The sequence below is a fragment of the Saccopteryx leptura genome, chromosome 12 (genome assembly GCF_036850995.1).
Source record: "Saccopteryx leptura isolate mSacLep1 chromosome 12, mSacLep1_pri_phased_curated, whole genome shotgun sequence".
Classification (NCBI taxonomy): Eukaryota; Metazoa; Chordata; class Mammalia; order Chiroptera; family Emballonuridae; genus Saccopteryx; species Saccopteryx leptura.
In genome coordinates, this window is record NC_089514.1 from 26,505,386 (window position 1) to 26,521,729 (window position 16,344).

Consider the following 16,344-nt stretch of genomic DNA (forward strand, 5'->3'; position numbering starts at 1 on the left):
GGGAAAGAGTCTCATATTGAACTTGAGCTGAACCAGTCCAGATTTTCCAACCCCAATAACTTTTTCCTGAAAGGAAAAATCTATTCCTAAGTGCATTTTAATGATAATCTGTCATAAACTGTTGCTCTTCGATATCAAACTGGCCGACTTTGGAATACTTCCGTCTGTTCCAGATGGAATTCCTAAAACGGTGTTGGCTCAAGCCTCTTGTTTCTTCTCCTTCTCTGGCCACACTGCCTGGTAGGGTAACCATTGGCCACTTTGGGCTATTTTCACTTTAAATTTAAACATTAAACTTAAATAAAGTTAAAAATGTGTTTTCTTCGGTCACACTAGACACATTTAAGTGCTCAGTAGCCCCAGGTGATGAGAGGCTGTTCTCCCAGACTGCACAGTATTTCCTTTGCCACAGAAACGGCTACTGAGCAGCCTCCTCTGTGCTGCCTCAGGTGCCCCGCATTGTTTTAAGAAGATCTTTTTCCGGCCCTGGCCCGTTGGCTCAGTGGTAGAGCGTTGGCCTGGTGTGCAGAAGTCCCGGGTTCGATTCCCGGCCAGGGCACACAGGAGAAGCGCCCATCTGCTTCTCCACTCCTCCCCCTCTCCTTCCTCTCTGTCTCTCTCTTCCCCTCCCGCAGCCAAGGTTCCATTGGAGCAAAGGTGGCCCGGGCGCTGGGGATGGCTCCTTGGCCTCTGCCCCAGGCGCTAGAGTGGCTCTGGTCATGGCAGAGCGTTGTCCCTGGTGGGCATGCCGGGTGGATCCCGGTCGGGCGCATGTGGAATCTGTCTGACTGTCTCTTCCCGTTTCCAGCTTCGGAAAAATACAAAAAAAAAAAAAGATCGTTTTCCAGCCTGCCACTATTATTAAACCCCAAGAGTTTCTCCACACTGAGGCCCTGTCGTATTCATAGAAACTTCCTAACACCTAATACAAGTTTGACACTTGTTCAATTTTCTCTACAGCCTTTGCCTGTGATCTCTAGGGTTCTAGAACCTGGGAAACAAGCAAATGAGGTTTTGTTATTTCCACTTTATAGAGGAGATTCACAAATACTGATTTCCTAAGAACACGGATCTCATAAAGTGACACAGTTGGCATTCAAACCCACGTCTCTTGTCACTCTTTGTAACTATACCAGTTTCTTCGAACCCTGCTGAGTGCCACACAGGTTAGACAAATATAAAAGCATCCAGAATGTGACAACTTACGTTGTGAAGTAGCTCATTCTCACTCATGACCTTTGCATGAATTTAAGATTCATACTTTTTATGTTTCAGAGGAAAGAAGAACAAGTTATCATGTGTATTGTAAAATCTAGCACACTATGTATAACTTTGCTTCTAAGAAAAATAATTTCTATTTCTTTTTTCAAAAGCTCATCTGAACTCTCTCAAGTTATTTTTCTGAGGAACTCTTTTGATGTGGATAGGGAGAGAGATAGGGAAACAGAAGAAAAAGAAAGAAATTCTGTTTTCTGTCCTTTTCCTCCAAAATTTAAAAGTTTACTTTTAATTGAAAAATATTTTCTTTATAATAAGAATTTGATCAAGTTGGGTTTGTTTGGAATATGTATATATAGTTTCGATACATATACCAAACAATAAAGAACTACTGTTCTTTCCATTTTCCTTCAACTCTCTTTGTACATGTTGCTTCTTTTTGCTCTGTGAATAGATAATCTTAACATTTCCAAGCACATCCTAAACTAAGTAACTTTTCAGATCAACTTATTTTTTCATAAATATCTTTTATGCAGATAGAGAAAAGAGAAGGTCAGCATTGACTGTGATCTCTGATCACGGAATAATGTTTCTTTACTGATTGAGTAAGATAGTTCCCTAACCGTATCCTCAACTATTTAAGGTCAAAATGTCCTACTTAGATGCAAGCATTGGATGACAGTTTAGGATACATGAGCCTGTAAGTGAGCATGATTTACTATATCCCATCCTGTTCTGTTTCTTTAGGATAGTATGACATTTCAAAGAGTCGGTGATAATAGTTGTTTGCCCAAATGGGAAGAGATACTTTTCACTAGCATTTCTTTTTAAGTGCCAGCACACTGTGATAATAAAAGCCAGTGATTTGGTTATTTTTATTGTTGCTTTTGAATTTCCTACTGATAGTGCACCTCCTATTGCTACACCTGTAGGGGGCCTTTGGCCCCACCCTTGGATTCCAACTTGATTCAACACTGTGTTTTCTAACATAGTTCAGTTTTCTCAAAGCAAAATTCCTTTATATATAAAAAGGGAAAAGGCCAAGAATTTGAAAAAGGAAATGAGCTTATAGTGCCTTCTTTTGGGGTCAAATCTTGATTCAAATATTTATTGTCTATTCTAGAGTGATAAGAAAATAATACCAACTAAAATAAATAAAACAAATAATTTGAATGTTAACAATAAAGGTTTTTAGCAATTATGTCACATTCTATATTTTTTTTTATTAAGTGAGTGGAAGACAGGCAGAGAGACAGACTTTTTCATGCATCTGACTGGGATCCACACCACAAGCTCCCTATGGGGCAATGTTCTCTGCCAATCTGGGACCGTTGCTCCATTGCTCAGCAACCAAGCTATTTTAAGTGCCTGAGGTAGAAGCTATGGAGCCATCTCGGTGCACAGGGCCAACTCCTTGGAACCAATCAAGCCATGGCTGCAGGAGGATAAGAGAGATAGAGGGAAGGGGGAAGGGTGGGTGGAGAAGCAGATGATCCCTTCTGTTGTGTGCCCTGACAGGGAATCGAACCTGGGACATCCACATGCCAGGAAATGCTCTACCGCTGAGCCAACTGGCCAAGGCCAATTATGGCACATTCAGATGATGGAATTCACATGTAGTCATTAAAAATTATATCTTAGAAAAATAGTTAACAACAAAAGAAGATGTCTGTAAAATATTGGGTTTTTTTCTTAAATGATACAAATAGATAAAGGTTTCTCATGTTTCATGAAATGAAAATATATGTTTGAATATAATGGTCTGTTAATAGTGGTTATCTCTGATAGAATTATGTGAGTTTCTGTTATTTATTCTGATTTTCCTAAAATAAATGTTAACTGTATAATAAAAGGTAAAGGATGAGAAAAGCCTTTGAGAAAGAAGTTTTATGTACGTAACTACATAAAAGAGTATTGAACATCTGTCCTTAACTCTGAATCAGTAGGCAGCTTTGCAAGTTATTCCTTGTATGTTGTGTCAGTGCCCACCTTGAATGCAATCTTTTCTTAGCAACAATCCAACCTTGAGTATTGAACTGTCCCATTTGTTCCAGGTCCCCTCAAAGCTGCTATCAGCAGAACATTTTTTTTTTTTCATTTTTCTGAAGCTGGAAACAGGGAGAGACAGTCAGACAGACTCCCGCATGTGCCCGACCGGGATCCACCCGGCACGCCCACCAGGGGTGAAGCTCTGCCCACCAGGGGGCAATGCTCTGCCCATCCTGGGCGTCGCCATGTTGCTACCAGAGCCACTCTAGCGCCTGGGGCAGAGGCCAAGGAGCCATCCCCAGCGCCTGGGCCATCTTTGCTCCAATGGAGCCTTGGCTGCGGGAGGGGAAGAGAGAGACAGAGAGGGAAAGCACAGCGGAGGGGTGGAGAAGCAAATGGGCGCTTCTCCTGTGTGCCCTGGCCAGAAATCGAACCCGGGTCCTCCACACGCTAGGCCGACGCTCTACTGCTGAGCCAACCGGCCAGGGCCAGAACATTTTTTTAATGCCATTGAAGGTAGAACTTTTTTCCAGAGAAACTAATTCTCTGTAAGACATTTATTATTTATTTCTTTCAACAATAAAGTCAAATAAATATCTACCCTTTTGTTATTTTTGATACAGCTCATTTATGTATTTATGCAGTTTACAAAATATGCAGAGGAGAGTGTTTATATATTTTTTTCAGGCTACAAACCTAATGAGGACATGCCCAACAACAGCGCAGTTTTCTAATCTGAAAACATCTCACGGGGAAAAGACATTTCTCTTAAATTAGGCTGCACTGAGAGGGTTTTCTGCAGAGAAGGTAGGAGAAAACACAACGTCTCTAGTGACTGTAAATTCCTGAAGAGTTGATATTTCAGGTACAATTGGTCATGTAATTCAATTAACAGTTTAAAACATTGCCATGGGTTTGAGAGGCATAAGAGTTCCAGCCTTCCATTTCGTCTCCTGCAATGCGATTCTGCTCCTGTGCCCATTAATTTGGTTGACCTTCCCAAGTTATAGATGAAGGGCAAAGTTTTTCTCTTCTGCTAGAAAAGTGCCCAGAGAGATTAACTATGGTACAGTAAGGTCTGGTACTAGCCGCAATAATTAGATTCCCCAAGGTGAGTACAGAGCTCTTCATGACTGCTTACAGAAGAATGAAATGTAATACAATGTTTGAATCTGTTCTGTTAAAAAGAAATCGAACAGTAAAAGGGGTCAAGACTATTGGACAATCCAAACAACTGCATTTAGAGAATTTGTGCTATTGCTATGATAGTCTTTTCACTTATGGCTTTCTTTTAAAGTTATCAGCAGATGGGAGGGTAAATACCTTTTTATTTGACAAAACAATTTGATAAATATCATTGATTACTTTCTTTTTTTTTTTTTTAACTTTTTTTTTTTTTTTAGATTTTTATTTATTTTTATTCATTATATAGAGGGGAGAGAGAGAGAGAGAGAAGGGGGGAGGAGCAGAAAGCATCAACTCCCATATGTGCCTTGACCAGGCAAGCCCAGGGTTTTGAACCGGCAACCTCAGCGTTTCCAGGTTGACGCTTTATCCACTGCACCACCACAGGTCAGGCCTGATTACTTTCAAAAACATGTTATGAAACCTCTCACTAGGATATGTCAGTGTGCCTAGTCTTCCATCATATATGAATCTACCTTGTCTGCAGAATCTACCATTTTCTTCAGAATAAAAAAATATGTTATATTCCAAAATCTCAACCCCTCTAAATCTCTTTGGACCACTCCTTATTAGTTCTGCATCACATATGAGAGTAAATGACCCTATTCTTTCAGTGGAAGACTAGAGAGTTTACATATATACCGTGGAGTGGTTATAATTTAAAAAAAATTTTAATGATACATACAAGGATAAATTTTAAAATCATACCAAACTTCTGTAAGTATTTACAAGAGGCAAAGATCCTTTTATGTTTTCCTGTTTGAAGAATTTTATACATTAAATGCAAAGCTTTCCAGCCCCAACCCTCTACCTCATGATAATGTCAAGATGAACCATCTATCTTATGGGTTGCCCATTGTTACAATTGTCCCAGTTCCTTCACTGATAGGTATGTTTTCTTCTAGATGCATGCAGAACACAGCTGATGGCCCTTCCGACCATGTAGAGGATTACCTCTGTGACCCAGAAGAGATGCCCCTGGGTTCTAGAGAGTGCAAATTACCATGTCCCGAGGATTGTGTGATATCTGAATGGGGTCCGTGGACTCGATGCACTTTGGTGAGATGATCAGCCATTTATTAATATACAGTTTGGTATATCCCTCACCACTAAAGCTTGAAAGATATTATTGAGAAAATTGTAGTTATTAAATCACTTACCAAATTAGTTACAAAAAAGTAAGGTGTATTTTCTTGGCTACTTCATTCTATGACTGCCATTTAAAGTTAGTGATATTTCGACTCACACTAGAACAGCTTGACCTCTTGCAAGCTTTATAATCCTCCACCACCCTTCTCACCCAGCACAAAACACCTTCAGATGGGCTTATAAATACACAGCAGGTTAAGAATTACAGTGGGGATAATGACTCCTTCCAGGTAAAGGGACAAAGAACGATGCTCTAGTAAAGGCACTTTAATGGTGTCAGGTTGTCATCCCTTGCTTATTGCCCCAACCACTTTACTTAAATTATAGCAATAATCTTTCATACAGTGGGGATTCTGCAGCGGGAGTATCGACAGTAAAACGCAAAAGATCCTGGAAAGAGAGGAGGTAGCAAGAAGAAAGCGGGGCATCGATGATTCGCTTTCCACACGCTGACTCTGTGTCTCTTTGGGCCTGGGAAGCCAGCTGAGTGTCAAATCACACAAAGCTTCTAGATTTCAGCAGCCCGTAGGGGCTCTTCCCAGGGACCCGGGGAAGAGAGTCATTTGAAACAGAACTGGCTGGTGATGTAGAAAATTGGGTTTACCCCTGGGCATCTTTGTAAAGCTGCACATTGCAAACAGACATCTAAAGCATAAGGAAAAGGCACATAGTGTGGAATTAATTTGCCAAAATACAAGATAGAACAGTTTCAAGAATTGCTAATGCATCTTTTCAAGGAAAAATTAAATGTTCATCTCAGTGTTAACATTATTAAAGGTGCTGATCAGCCAACTGATTCAGCAGGAGCAACGCAGGGCTGGCAGTTGACTTGCGTACAGTTAAACTGTAGTAAAGAATCAACAGTTTCACAAGGGCATGTGAGTGATCTTCTGATTCCATTCACGGGTTTGAAGTTACTGCTTCTGTCCTTGGGAGCCAAAAGCTTTCAGACAAGATGGTACCAGTAGGAGGATGCAAGCCAGTCTTTTTAAGTGCTTGTGTTTGTGTGCCTTAGGAAAATAAAAATCACTAACAGCTAGTTATTCACAGTCACCCTTAAAATGTTTTTTTTTAAGACCAAGAGACTGTATTAGATAGAGAGATAGGTAGGTAGGTAGGTAGGTAGGTAGGTAGATAGACAGACAGCTAGATAGATAGATAATTTCTGTATTAGTGATCTACAATAATTAATATGACCATGTGTATGTGTTTGTGTACCTGTGATGTAATGTAGCTATTAATATTTGACACATAGACTCTTAAGCATCTGATAGCTAGATGGGACATCGGAAGCTTACCCAACTCCCTGATCTTATAGAAGAAGCAATTGAAGTGTAATATGAGATTGTTCATGCAAGCCAATGGCCCCACCCTTCTGACTCCGGCTCCAGTGCTCTCCCTAACGCATTAGCCCTGGGTGGCTGAGGAGTCACCTTTCTGTGTTCCTCTCTGTCAGCCTTGCAATCAAAGCAATTTCCGGCAAAGGTCAGCTGACCCCATCAGACAACCTGCTGATGAAGGAAGAGTCTGCCCTGATGCTGTTGAGCAGGAGCCCTGTAACCTGAACAAAAACTGCTTCCACTACGATTATAACGTAACAGGTAGGTGACTGGTCATGTCATCATGGAGTTAAAGGCCGCAGCATGTGTGTCCGCTCAGCGCGGCTCCATCAGTATCATTTCTCTCCTCTGTGTGCCTTTTGGACAGGCTGCTTACTCTCCCAGATTAATTTTTATTAAGAAACAGCAATATTTACCTGTTATGCTTTTTAGTAAACTTTAGGGTAATAGATAATGAAAATATCACACAAAGATTAGCCCTATGGTAGATTGTGAATAGTCTAATTAATCCTATTTAAGACATTCTCCCACTTTGGGAAAAGTGTAAATAAGATACCTTTCTTGTGGGTAACAGGTTCATTGAAAGATGTCTTTCTTCTTCAGATGTTTAATTGCTGTCACATACTGGGACAACAGTCCTGGGACAATTGTGTGTGGCCGTTCATTAGCATGATTGGTTCAATGTAAAAATAGCAGCAGTCTTACCCCTGCCAAAAAGTATATAAATATAACTAGTTCAATACAATCAAAGGTACAGATAAAAGTAGATAGATGAGTATTTTTTTCTAAAAAGAAAAAAAAAGGCTTATTATAAACCTATTTTTTCCCCTAATGCCACTTCATAACATCTAGGTACATAACTCTGGGAAAGAAGAGAGTTCATTGGTTTATCTGACTTGGGGAACCATGGGAGCTTATCTGAGAACTTTTTCAGGCGATTTCACAGTGATGTAAACTACAGAAATTGTACCATGTTGTGCAGCAGTCGGGCTGGCTTCTGCTTCTTTTTATTTTTCTCTCCGATTCCTTTGATGATATAAGGAAATCAAAGTTCTTTGGAATATGTTGTGTTACTCTAAAGATAAAGATGTAAGATTATTTTGAAAAAAGACATGGAATGAGGCCCTGGGTGGTTGTCTCAGTGGTAGAGCGTTGGCCCCACATGTGGAAGTCCCAGGTTTGATTCCTGGTCAGGGCACACAGGAGAAGTGTCCATCTGCTTCTCCTCCTCCTCCTCCTCATTCTCCTCCTCTTCTTCCTCCTCCTCCTCTTTCTTCTTCTTCTTTTCTCTCGCTCTCTCTCTCTTCTCCTCCCCTCCTGCAGCCATGGCTCTACTAGAGTGAGTTGACATCGGGTGCTGAGGATGGCTCCATGGCCTCCACCTCAGGTGCTAAAAAATGGCTCTGGTTGCAATGAAGCAATGGCCCCAGATGGGCAAAGCATCACCCCCTAGTAGACTTGCTGGGTGGATCCCGTTCAGGACACACGCAGGAGTCTGTCTCCGCCTCCCTTCCTCTCACTGAATAGAAAAAGAAAAATAAAAAAAGACATGAAATAAAAAAATTAAATAAATATGACTAACGTGATTTTGAAATAAGTGCACATTTGAAAACATTCTAAGTATGGAAGTAAGTGAAATACAGTGTTTTATTTGAATATAATACATTTAAAGTACTATCCATAAAAATTATGGTTACTTTGCTGAAACAAATATAATGGTTAAATTGAAATTTCTGCTTTTTTTTTAAATAGTAAAAAGGGTTTTAGCCTGACCTGTGGTGGCGCAGTGGATAAAGCGTCGACCTGGAAATGCTAAGGTCGCCAGTTTGAAACCCTGGGCTTGCCTGGTCAAGGCACATATGGGAGTTGATGCTTCCAGCTCCTCCCCCTTCTCTCTCTCTCTCTGTCTCTCTCCTCTCTCTCTCTCTCCTCTCTAAAATGAATAAATAAAATAAAATAAAAATATTAAAAAAATATATTAAAAAAAAAAAAGGGTTTTAAATGACACTTGATCAGCAAGCCAAAGCCATTTTTACAATATTACCAAATGGCTATCAAGATTGTCAAGTAGACATCTGCCTTCCAGAATAATCCCTGTAGCTCTGTGCAACCCCAGCAGCTCCACTTGACTCCTGATATGTTCAAAGCCGGGACCCATATGCTCTGCAGGTGGCATGATTGATGGTGGGGCTTAGGAAGCAGTCGTGAATTAAATATGGGATTCGGGTCAGCAGAGTTTCATTTGAAATCTGTTTCATATATGGCCTTCTGTTCTGATGGGCTCCCTTCCTTTCAGACTGGAGCACATGTCAGCTGAGTGAGAAGGCAGTGTGTGGAAACGGCATTAAAACCAGGATGTTGGATTGTGTTCGAAGTGATGGCAAGTCAGTTGACCTGAAATATTGCGAAGAGGTGAGGGGGGTACTTTGTTATATCTTTGTGAGTAAGTCCTTTCCTAATCATTTCAATTCATGCTGAGCCGAGGGACCTGTGCTCCATGCCACCCATTGTCAGCAGATGTTTTCTGCACTGTTAAGCACCCTCTTGAAAAGAGCACTGTCCAGCACTACTGATATCTACACATCATTTCCTGTATTTTGTTCTGCTGGGAGCACAAAGGTATGCTAATTATCCTTTTCTGAAAGAAGTGCTTGGGGAACAATAAGTAATTGAGGTGAATATAGGCAATAAATCTCAATCAGACTACTCATCATCTTTGTAATTTCATTTGAATTTTGTGTTGCCTGGGATACCTGCCAAGAGCCATCATTCATTCATTCCATTGCTAAACATTGATCGCATGTGGTTTTATAGCAGATTGCGTTATTAGGACCTAATACCCAGCTGTGAGACACTAAGTACTCAAGTGTGGATAAGAGGGAGCTTGAAATTCAAACAAAGGAGTGGAGTCTGCTACTAGTGACATTCAGGTGCAAAGAATTGTAATTCTTGACTCACTTTACAAAAGTAATGTCATCATTTGTAGACATGACCTTATGAAATGTGAGGAAACAGTCGTTGGCCTTTCTTAGTAATCATGAAGCTACACTTCGTCTTTTAATTACTTTGTCTGATTTCCAAACCAAAAGGATCCTCACATTCCTGACATGATTTGACTGCTGTGTGTGAGATCACTGGGTTAAGCATAAACCAAGATAATAGAAGCCTCAATAGATCTAGAACATACAGGAAGAACCTCTAATCTCATTAGAGTTCAGTAGACGTGGTGACCATGACTTCTGTTTGCACATCCTGGGGGTTATTTTAAGCCACAGTAAATTGTTCCAACTCCTAATGGAAAACTCGAGATGAAAATATATTAATCCATTTGATATCTTTGTAATGTAGATCTAACTTAATTTCCTCATACCTCTGTCCATTTGAACATGTGAACAGACGTCTCAAATGTGCTGAAACAAGTAGGTTAGTTAATAAATTTCTCTCACTATTATCCTAGAACACAACTTAGTCTATTCATACTTTCTATTTAACTAGAAATTTTATACCTGAATCAATTTTGAACCTAATAACATTGAATTAATGTAACCATTACAAAATAACATCGTTATTAATGAACATTATTATTGTCATACACTGGCTGAAGAGCTTTCTGTGACCTACTTCTAGTTCATTACTACGTCTCTTTTCTTGCAAATTCACATATTAATGCCCTCCCGAGTCAGAATGAAATATACAATGCATATCTCTAAGAGCTTTTTGAAACCTAAACCCAAATCATACAAGACCAATTTAAAAATAGCTCATATGACTACAGGATAAAGATATAAACAGGGTTCTTTATTTCTTAGATAAAAATGGAATAAAAACCTGACAAATAACTCATTTTAAGTACCTGTGGGACTGGATAAATTTACTGTGTGAACAAATAGCATTATGGTTGAACGCTGTGATGACAATTAGGGATTTAACTCATAACAATCTAGCAAACACTGTCTTCAGGGAGAACAGTAGTCCTCTCTGCAGGAATTGGATTAAACAACTCATATCCCATTTTATCCATCCCCGTGAATGCAGCGGGATTAAATAACAGCCCTGAGAAAAGCTGGCTGTCTTTCTAACTATGGATCGATTGCCTGCCTCCTAATACACATGTAATCCTTGCATTCAGTGCGACAGCAGTAGCTCGCCCTTGCTGTTTCTCTAACAGCCATAACCAAAAATGGCATTACTAACCAACAAAGAAGAAAATTGGGGTTAAACCCGTCCAGTATTTATAACATATTTTCATCTTTGGTCTTTTTCAGACATCTACTCACCTGATACTTAGTAATTGATTTCTCCTTTCCTGTTCATTGATCTCTGAGCAGATTTTTTTATTAAACACATATGTTTAGAAAGATGATGATAGAAAGATAGATAGATAGATAGATAGATAGATAGATAGATAGATAGATAGATATGCAGAAAAAGAAGAGATGCAATAAATGTAAGGGAAAAAGTAGTAGTGGGTTAAAAAGTCTCAGTATTGAATACCCAGAATATCTGTACACAGACATTCTTTTTAATTTTCTAGTAAAATAGATAAATTAGGAGTAGTCCAATTCTGTAAGCCAATCCCTCTCTCTATGAAACTATTATCTACCTTTTAAATATCACTTTAATTTTATTATGTCATCTTTAGACTCTAATTTCCAATCTCCCATGACTTCATGCGACTACGAGACCTTACATAAGTGATAGGGTAAAAATTTCCATACCAAATACTCATCCTGGTCGAGCGTTCCTGGTGGAGAACATAGCGGAGCACATGCAGAGGGAGGTAGTACACAAATCATCACTCTGACCTTCTCTCACTGCGTAACTTAGAGCCAAGAGCTAGACTTGAACCACGGTGTTGCATTTCAGAAAGTTTTGCTTTTGCTATCTTCTAATATATAACTTAGATACCATAAGCTTCTCTTCCATGAAAAAATCCAAAAGGTCTTGAAAATCCCAAGGATTACCAATTTAAGAAATGATATTCTCCTAACGTACCCTTAAAATTTTCTGCTTCAATGCTACTTTGTACCTGAGCCTTTTTAAATGTTTACAGATACAGTATCTGAGTTTGAAATCTCATCTTATGTTTTAAAAGTAGAGCACATAAATAAGAATTGGAACTCAATGCCAAAACATTGGCAAAGTGTTATTATCTAATGAAGGACTACCTTGAAATAACTGAATTGTACCACAGTTAGCTTCTGAGATCAGTTTTAGAAGAAAAAAATCGTTGTAACTAAAAAATGTATGTAAGTATTAATAATTAAAAAAATTCTAGTGATCTAGATTTTCTTTTAGAGAGAGAGCGTACATAAAAACTGATATTTTATGTTACTTCAATATGTTGTCCTTAGTTTTGAGTGGCAATTTGTCTTTAAAACCTTTCCCTTTTTGTCTTCAGTTTAACATGCACGTATAAAAATAAGTGATATCCCAAAGATACAATTATAGATCTGTATATTGATGGTATTCCTGGTTTTTAGCTAATGGAAAGTAATCACGCTTATACTTACTTGTTCCTCACTTAGAGAAACTCAACCTACTTAGAGATTAAATCTACTTTTATTTATTGCACATTTAAAAGTTCAACACTGTGTAAATATATCAAGTAAATGGACTTCTCCATTCATCCTGTGCCCTTTGTTCCCACTCTCCTGGGTTGATCCACTTTATATTTTTAGAGCTTGAGTGTTTGTCCTCCAGATACCTTTTTGTTTCCATTGACATAAGATAGAGAGAGAGAGAGAGAGAGAGAGAGAGAGAGAGATCAATTCGTTGCTCCACTTAGGTATTGTATCTAGATGTGCACTCACAGAATGCTTCTTGTACGTGCTCTGACCCAGGCCCAAACCTGTGACCCAATGCTCCGGGACAATGCTCTATCCACTGAGTCAGCCAGTGAGGGCCCAGATATCTTCTTATTCTATTATGCATTTCGCTTATTCTTCCTCTCTTCCCCTCTCCTTTCCTCTCGTCCCCACTCCTGTCATTTCCCCTCCCCTCCTTCCATCAACCACACATTGCGGTCACGCCCTCATGTCAGTGCAAACAGATCTACCTCTGTCCTTTCAGCTGGGCCTGGAGAGGAACTGGCAGATGAACACGTCCTGCATGGTGGAATGCCCTGTCAACTGTCAGCTTTCGGAGTGGTCTCCTTGGTCCAAATGCTCTCAAACATGTGGCCTCACAGGTTAGTTTGTACCTTCATGAGCATTCGGCTAACGGTCAAAGAATACAAAATAAAATGTCCCTCTTGCTTTCAGTCATATCAAATAATCCTCAGTGAGGTTGAATCCGGGTATCTTCCTTTCCAAAACATCTAAGACTTACTTGTTCCTCAAATCTGCTCAGGAGAATTTTCTGCGATGCCTTCTCCCAATGAGATAGGTGCTTGAACAACTGTAACGTATCGCTAAAGCTGTGTCACTTTGTACCTCTGCCAGGAAAAATGATCCGAAGACGAACAGTGACCCAGCCCTTCCAGGGTGATGGAAGGCCATGCCCCGCCCTCATGGACCAGTCCAAGCCTTGCCCAGTAAAGCCCTGTTATCAGTGGCAGTATGGCCAGTGGTCTCCATGCCAAGTGCAGGTATCAAATCTCAAGAAGCTTGTGTGGAAATGTGCGTTCTTTATATGCAGAAATTTGGATCCTGACTTCCTTTTTATTTTATTTTTTTTATTTTTTATTTTTGTATTTTTCTGAAGCTGGAAACGGGGAGAGACAGTCAGACAGACTCCCGCATGTGCCCGACCGGGATCCACCCGGCACGCCCACCAGGGGCGAAGCTCTGCCCACCAGGGGGCGATGCTCTGCCCCTCCGGGGTCGCTCTGCCGCGACCAGAGCCACTCTAGCGCCTGGGGCAGAGGCCAAGGAGCCATCCCCAGCGCCTGGGCCATCTTTGCTCCAATGGAGCCTTGGCTGCGGGAGGGGAAGAGAGAGACAGAGAGGAAGGAGGGGGGGTGGAGAAGCAAATGGGCGCTTCTCCTGTGTGCCCTGGCCGGGAATTGAACCCGGGTCCCCTGCACGCCAGGCCAACGCTCTACCGCTGAGCCAACCGGCCAGGGCCTGACTTCCTTTTTAGAGCTTACGTATGACGTGGTTTCTCATAAAGATTTTAGGTGCCTTGCTGTTTCAGAACTCGTTGAATTAGTTTTGATAACAAGCACACCCTGTCTTGTGTTGCTAAAATCGTTTGGAGACTGATTCATTTTAATGAAAATTTATTTGCCTGGCTCTGGCTAGAAAACAAATAGTGCATTGTGTGCTCCTACAGGACTTCTTCCCTGGAGTTTTGAATGCTGCGTTGGCTGCTCATGAATCAAAATCGATGGTGCAGAGATGACTGTCAGTGATGAGCTCACTAATGAATTATTTTTATTTTCCTAATTAGTTATTTCTTTCTTCACTCCAGGATGCCCAGTGTGGAGAAGGGACCAGAACAAGAAACATTTCTTGTGTAGTGAGTGATGGGTCAGCTGATGATTTCAGCAAAGCGGTGGAGGAAGAATTCTGTACTGATGTGGAACCCATTATAGATGGTAATAAAAAAACGGTCTTAGAGGAATCCTGCACCCAGCCTTGCCCAGGTAACAACAGCAAAACATAATTTATATTTTAATCATTTCTTTCCAGGACCAGGGTTGAGAAGGGGTCGCATGTATAGTCTAAGTTAAGAGACGTGAGCAGTCCTCTCATTCACTAATATCCGTGCCAACAGCCAGACACTGTAGTGTCTGAAGGCGGTGCACTGCCTCTTTACTGACTGGTAGGGGTGAAGTCTCCCACAGTTCTCCCCTGTGGCCACTGTTAACACACACACCCCTAGGGTTTTAGGGGTGTGGCACCTAGGGGGATGGCAATTAAGGCCTTAGGCTGATGTTTGACAGAGAAAATATAAAAGAAAAGTTGAGAAAATGAGGATAGAACATATATCTATTTAGGATGTCTAGAAGAAAAGAATAGAAAATAAGAGAGAGGCAGCTTTCAAACACATAATAGCTAAAAAAAAATTTAAGTCTTTATAATGAAAGCGGTCTGTGGGTCTTAAGTAGAATCAACAATGAATTCATACCTAGACACATGTAGTTAAAAAAGAAAACATTGAAAATGGCGAATTATTAAAGCATTCAGAAAGAAAAATAAACCCACTACCTGCTCTTAGAAGACAGAGTTAGAATTACAGCAGAATTCTTCTCATTTATAATGAAAGCCAAAAGACAATGGAATATACAGTCATGTGTCACTTAACAATGGGGATACGTGCTGGGATGTGCATCATTAGGAGATTTCATCATTGTGTGAACACAGAGTGTGCTTACAGAAACCTAGGTGATGTATCCTGGGTTACATGGTAAATAGCCTCTTGCTTCTAGCCTACCAACGTGTACAACATGTTGCTGGTGGAAATTGTAACACAATGGTATCTGTGTATCTAAGCATAGAAAAGGTACAATAAAAGTACAGTATAAAAGATTAAAAATGGTGCACCTCTATAGTGCACTTACCATGGCTGGAGCTCGCAGGACTGGAAGTTGCTCTGGGTAAGTCAGTGAGTGAACGTGAAGGCCCAGGACATCACCGTACATGACAGTAGTCTTCATAAACATCATCCCACAAGCCCTCCCCCTGCCTCCTTCTGACAGGGTCAGATACAGATGTTCAAAGGTGTCAATGCTACTCTGTGAACAGAGATGTGAGCTGAATTATATCAAGGAGAAACTGGCAGGGAAAGGCATAGATCACTCTAATAGTGACTGTCAGGGAGAGTGTAAGTTAGCCTGAGGATCAGTAGGAATAAGAAATTAAGATAGATAAGGGAACAAAGGGACAGTCCCTGTCACAGCAATGTGGTTTTGGCTGTTGCATGTTGGAGCAGTGGTCAGATTAAGAAACTTTGTGGTAATCATAAAAAAGAGAAGGTGTTTAACATAGAGAGGGTGCACAACTGAGTACTCAATAGTTTGACTTCGAAAATTTGTTCTTGGTTCATTGACCCTATCTAACTCATAAAGCTCTCTTTGACATTGAATTGATGGACGATAAAACTTACCGATGCTTTACATCAGTGATTTTCAACTTGTGTACCACAATAATTTTTATTTTTTTTATTTTTTATTTTACAGAGACAGAGAGAGAGTCAGAGAGAGGGATAGACACGGACAGACAGACAGGAACGGAGAGATGAGAAGCATCAATCATTAGTTTTTCGTTGCACACTGCGACACCTTAGTTGTTTATTGATTGCTTTCTCACATGTGCCTTGACCGCGGGCCTTCAGCAGACCAAGTAACCCCTTGCTCGAGCCAGCGACCTTGGGTCCAGGCTGGTGAGCTTTTTGCTCAACCAGATGAGCCTGTGCTCAAGCTGGCGACCTCAGGGTCTCGAACCTGGGTCCTCGGCATTCCAGTCTGACACTCTATCTACTGCGCCACCGCCTGGTCAGGCACCACAAGAATTTTTAA

General features: G+C 40.6%; 1 protein-coding gene across 1 annotated transcript in view; it reads left to right on the forward strand.

Annotated features, from left to right (window-relative positions):
* The window catches only part of THSD7A (thrombospondin type 1 domain containing 7A), a 391,822-nt gene that overhangs the window by 353,434 nt on the left and 22,044 nt on the right, over nucleotides 1-16,344 (forward strand). Inside the window, exons 17-22 of the mRNA XM_066354435.1 lie at nucleotides 5,298-5,451; nucleotides 6,998-7,142; nucleotides 9,178-9,293; nucleotides 12,954-13,071; nucleotides 13,325-13,470; nucleotides 14,295-14,469. Coding sequence (XP_066210532.1) covers nucleotides 5,298-5,451; nucleotides 6,998-7,142; nucleotides 9,178-9,293; nucleotides 12,954-13,071; nucleotides 13,325-13,470; nucleotides 14,295-14,469 — 854 coding nt within the window. The remainder of the gene's footprint in view (nucleotides 1-5,297; nucleotides 5,452-6,997; nucleotides 7,143-9,177; nucleotides 9,294-12,953; nucleotides 13,072-13,324; nucleotides 13,471-14,294; nucleotides 14,470-16,344) is intronic.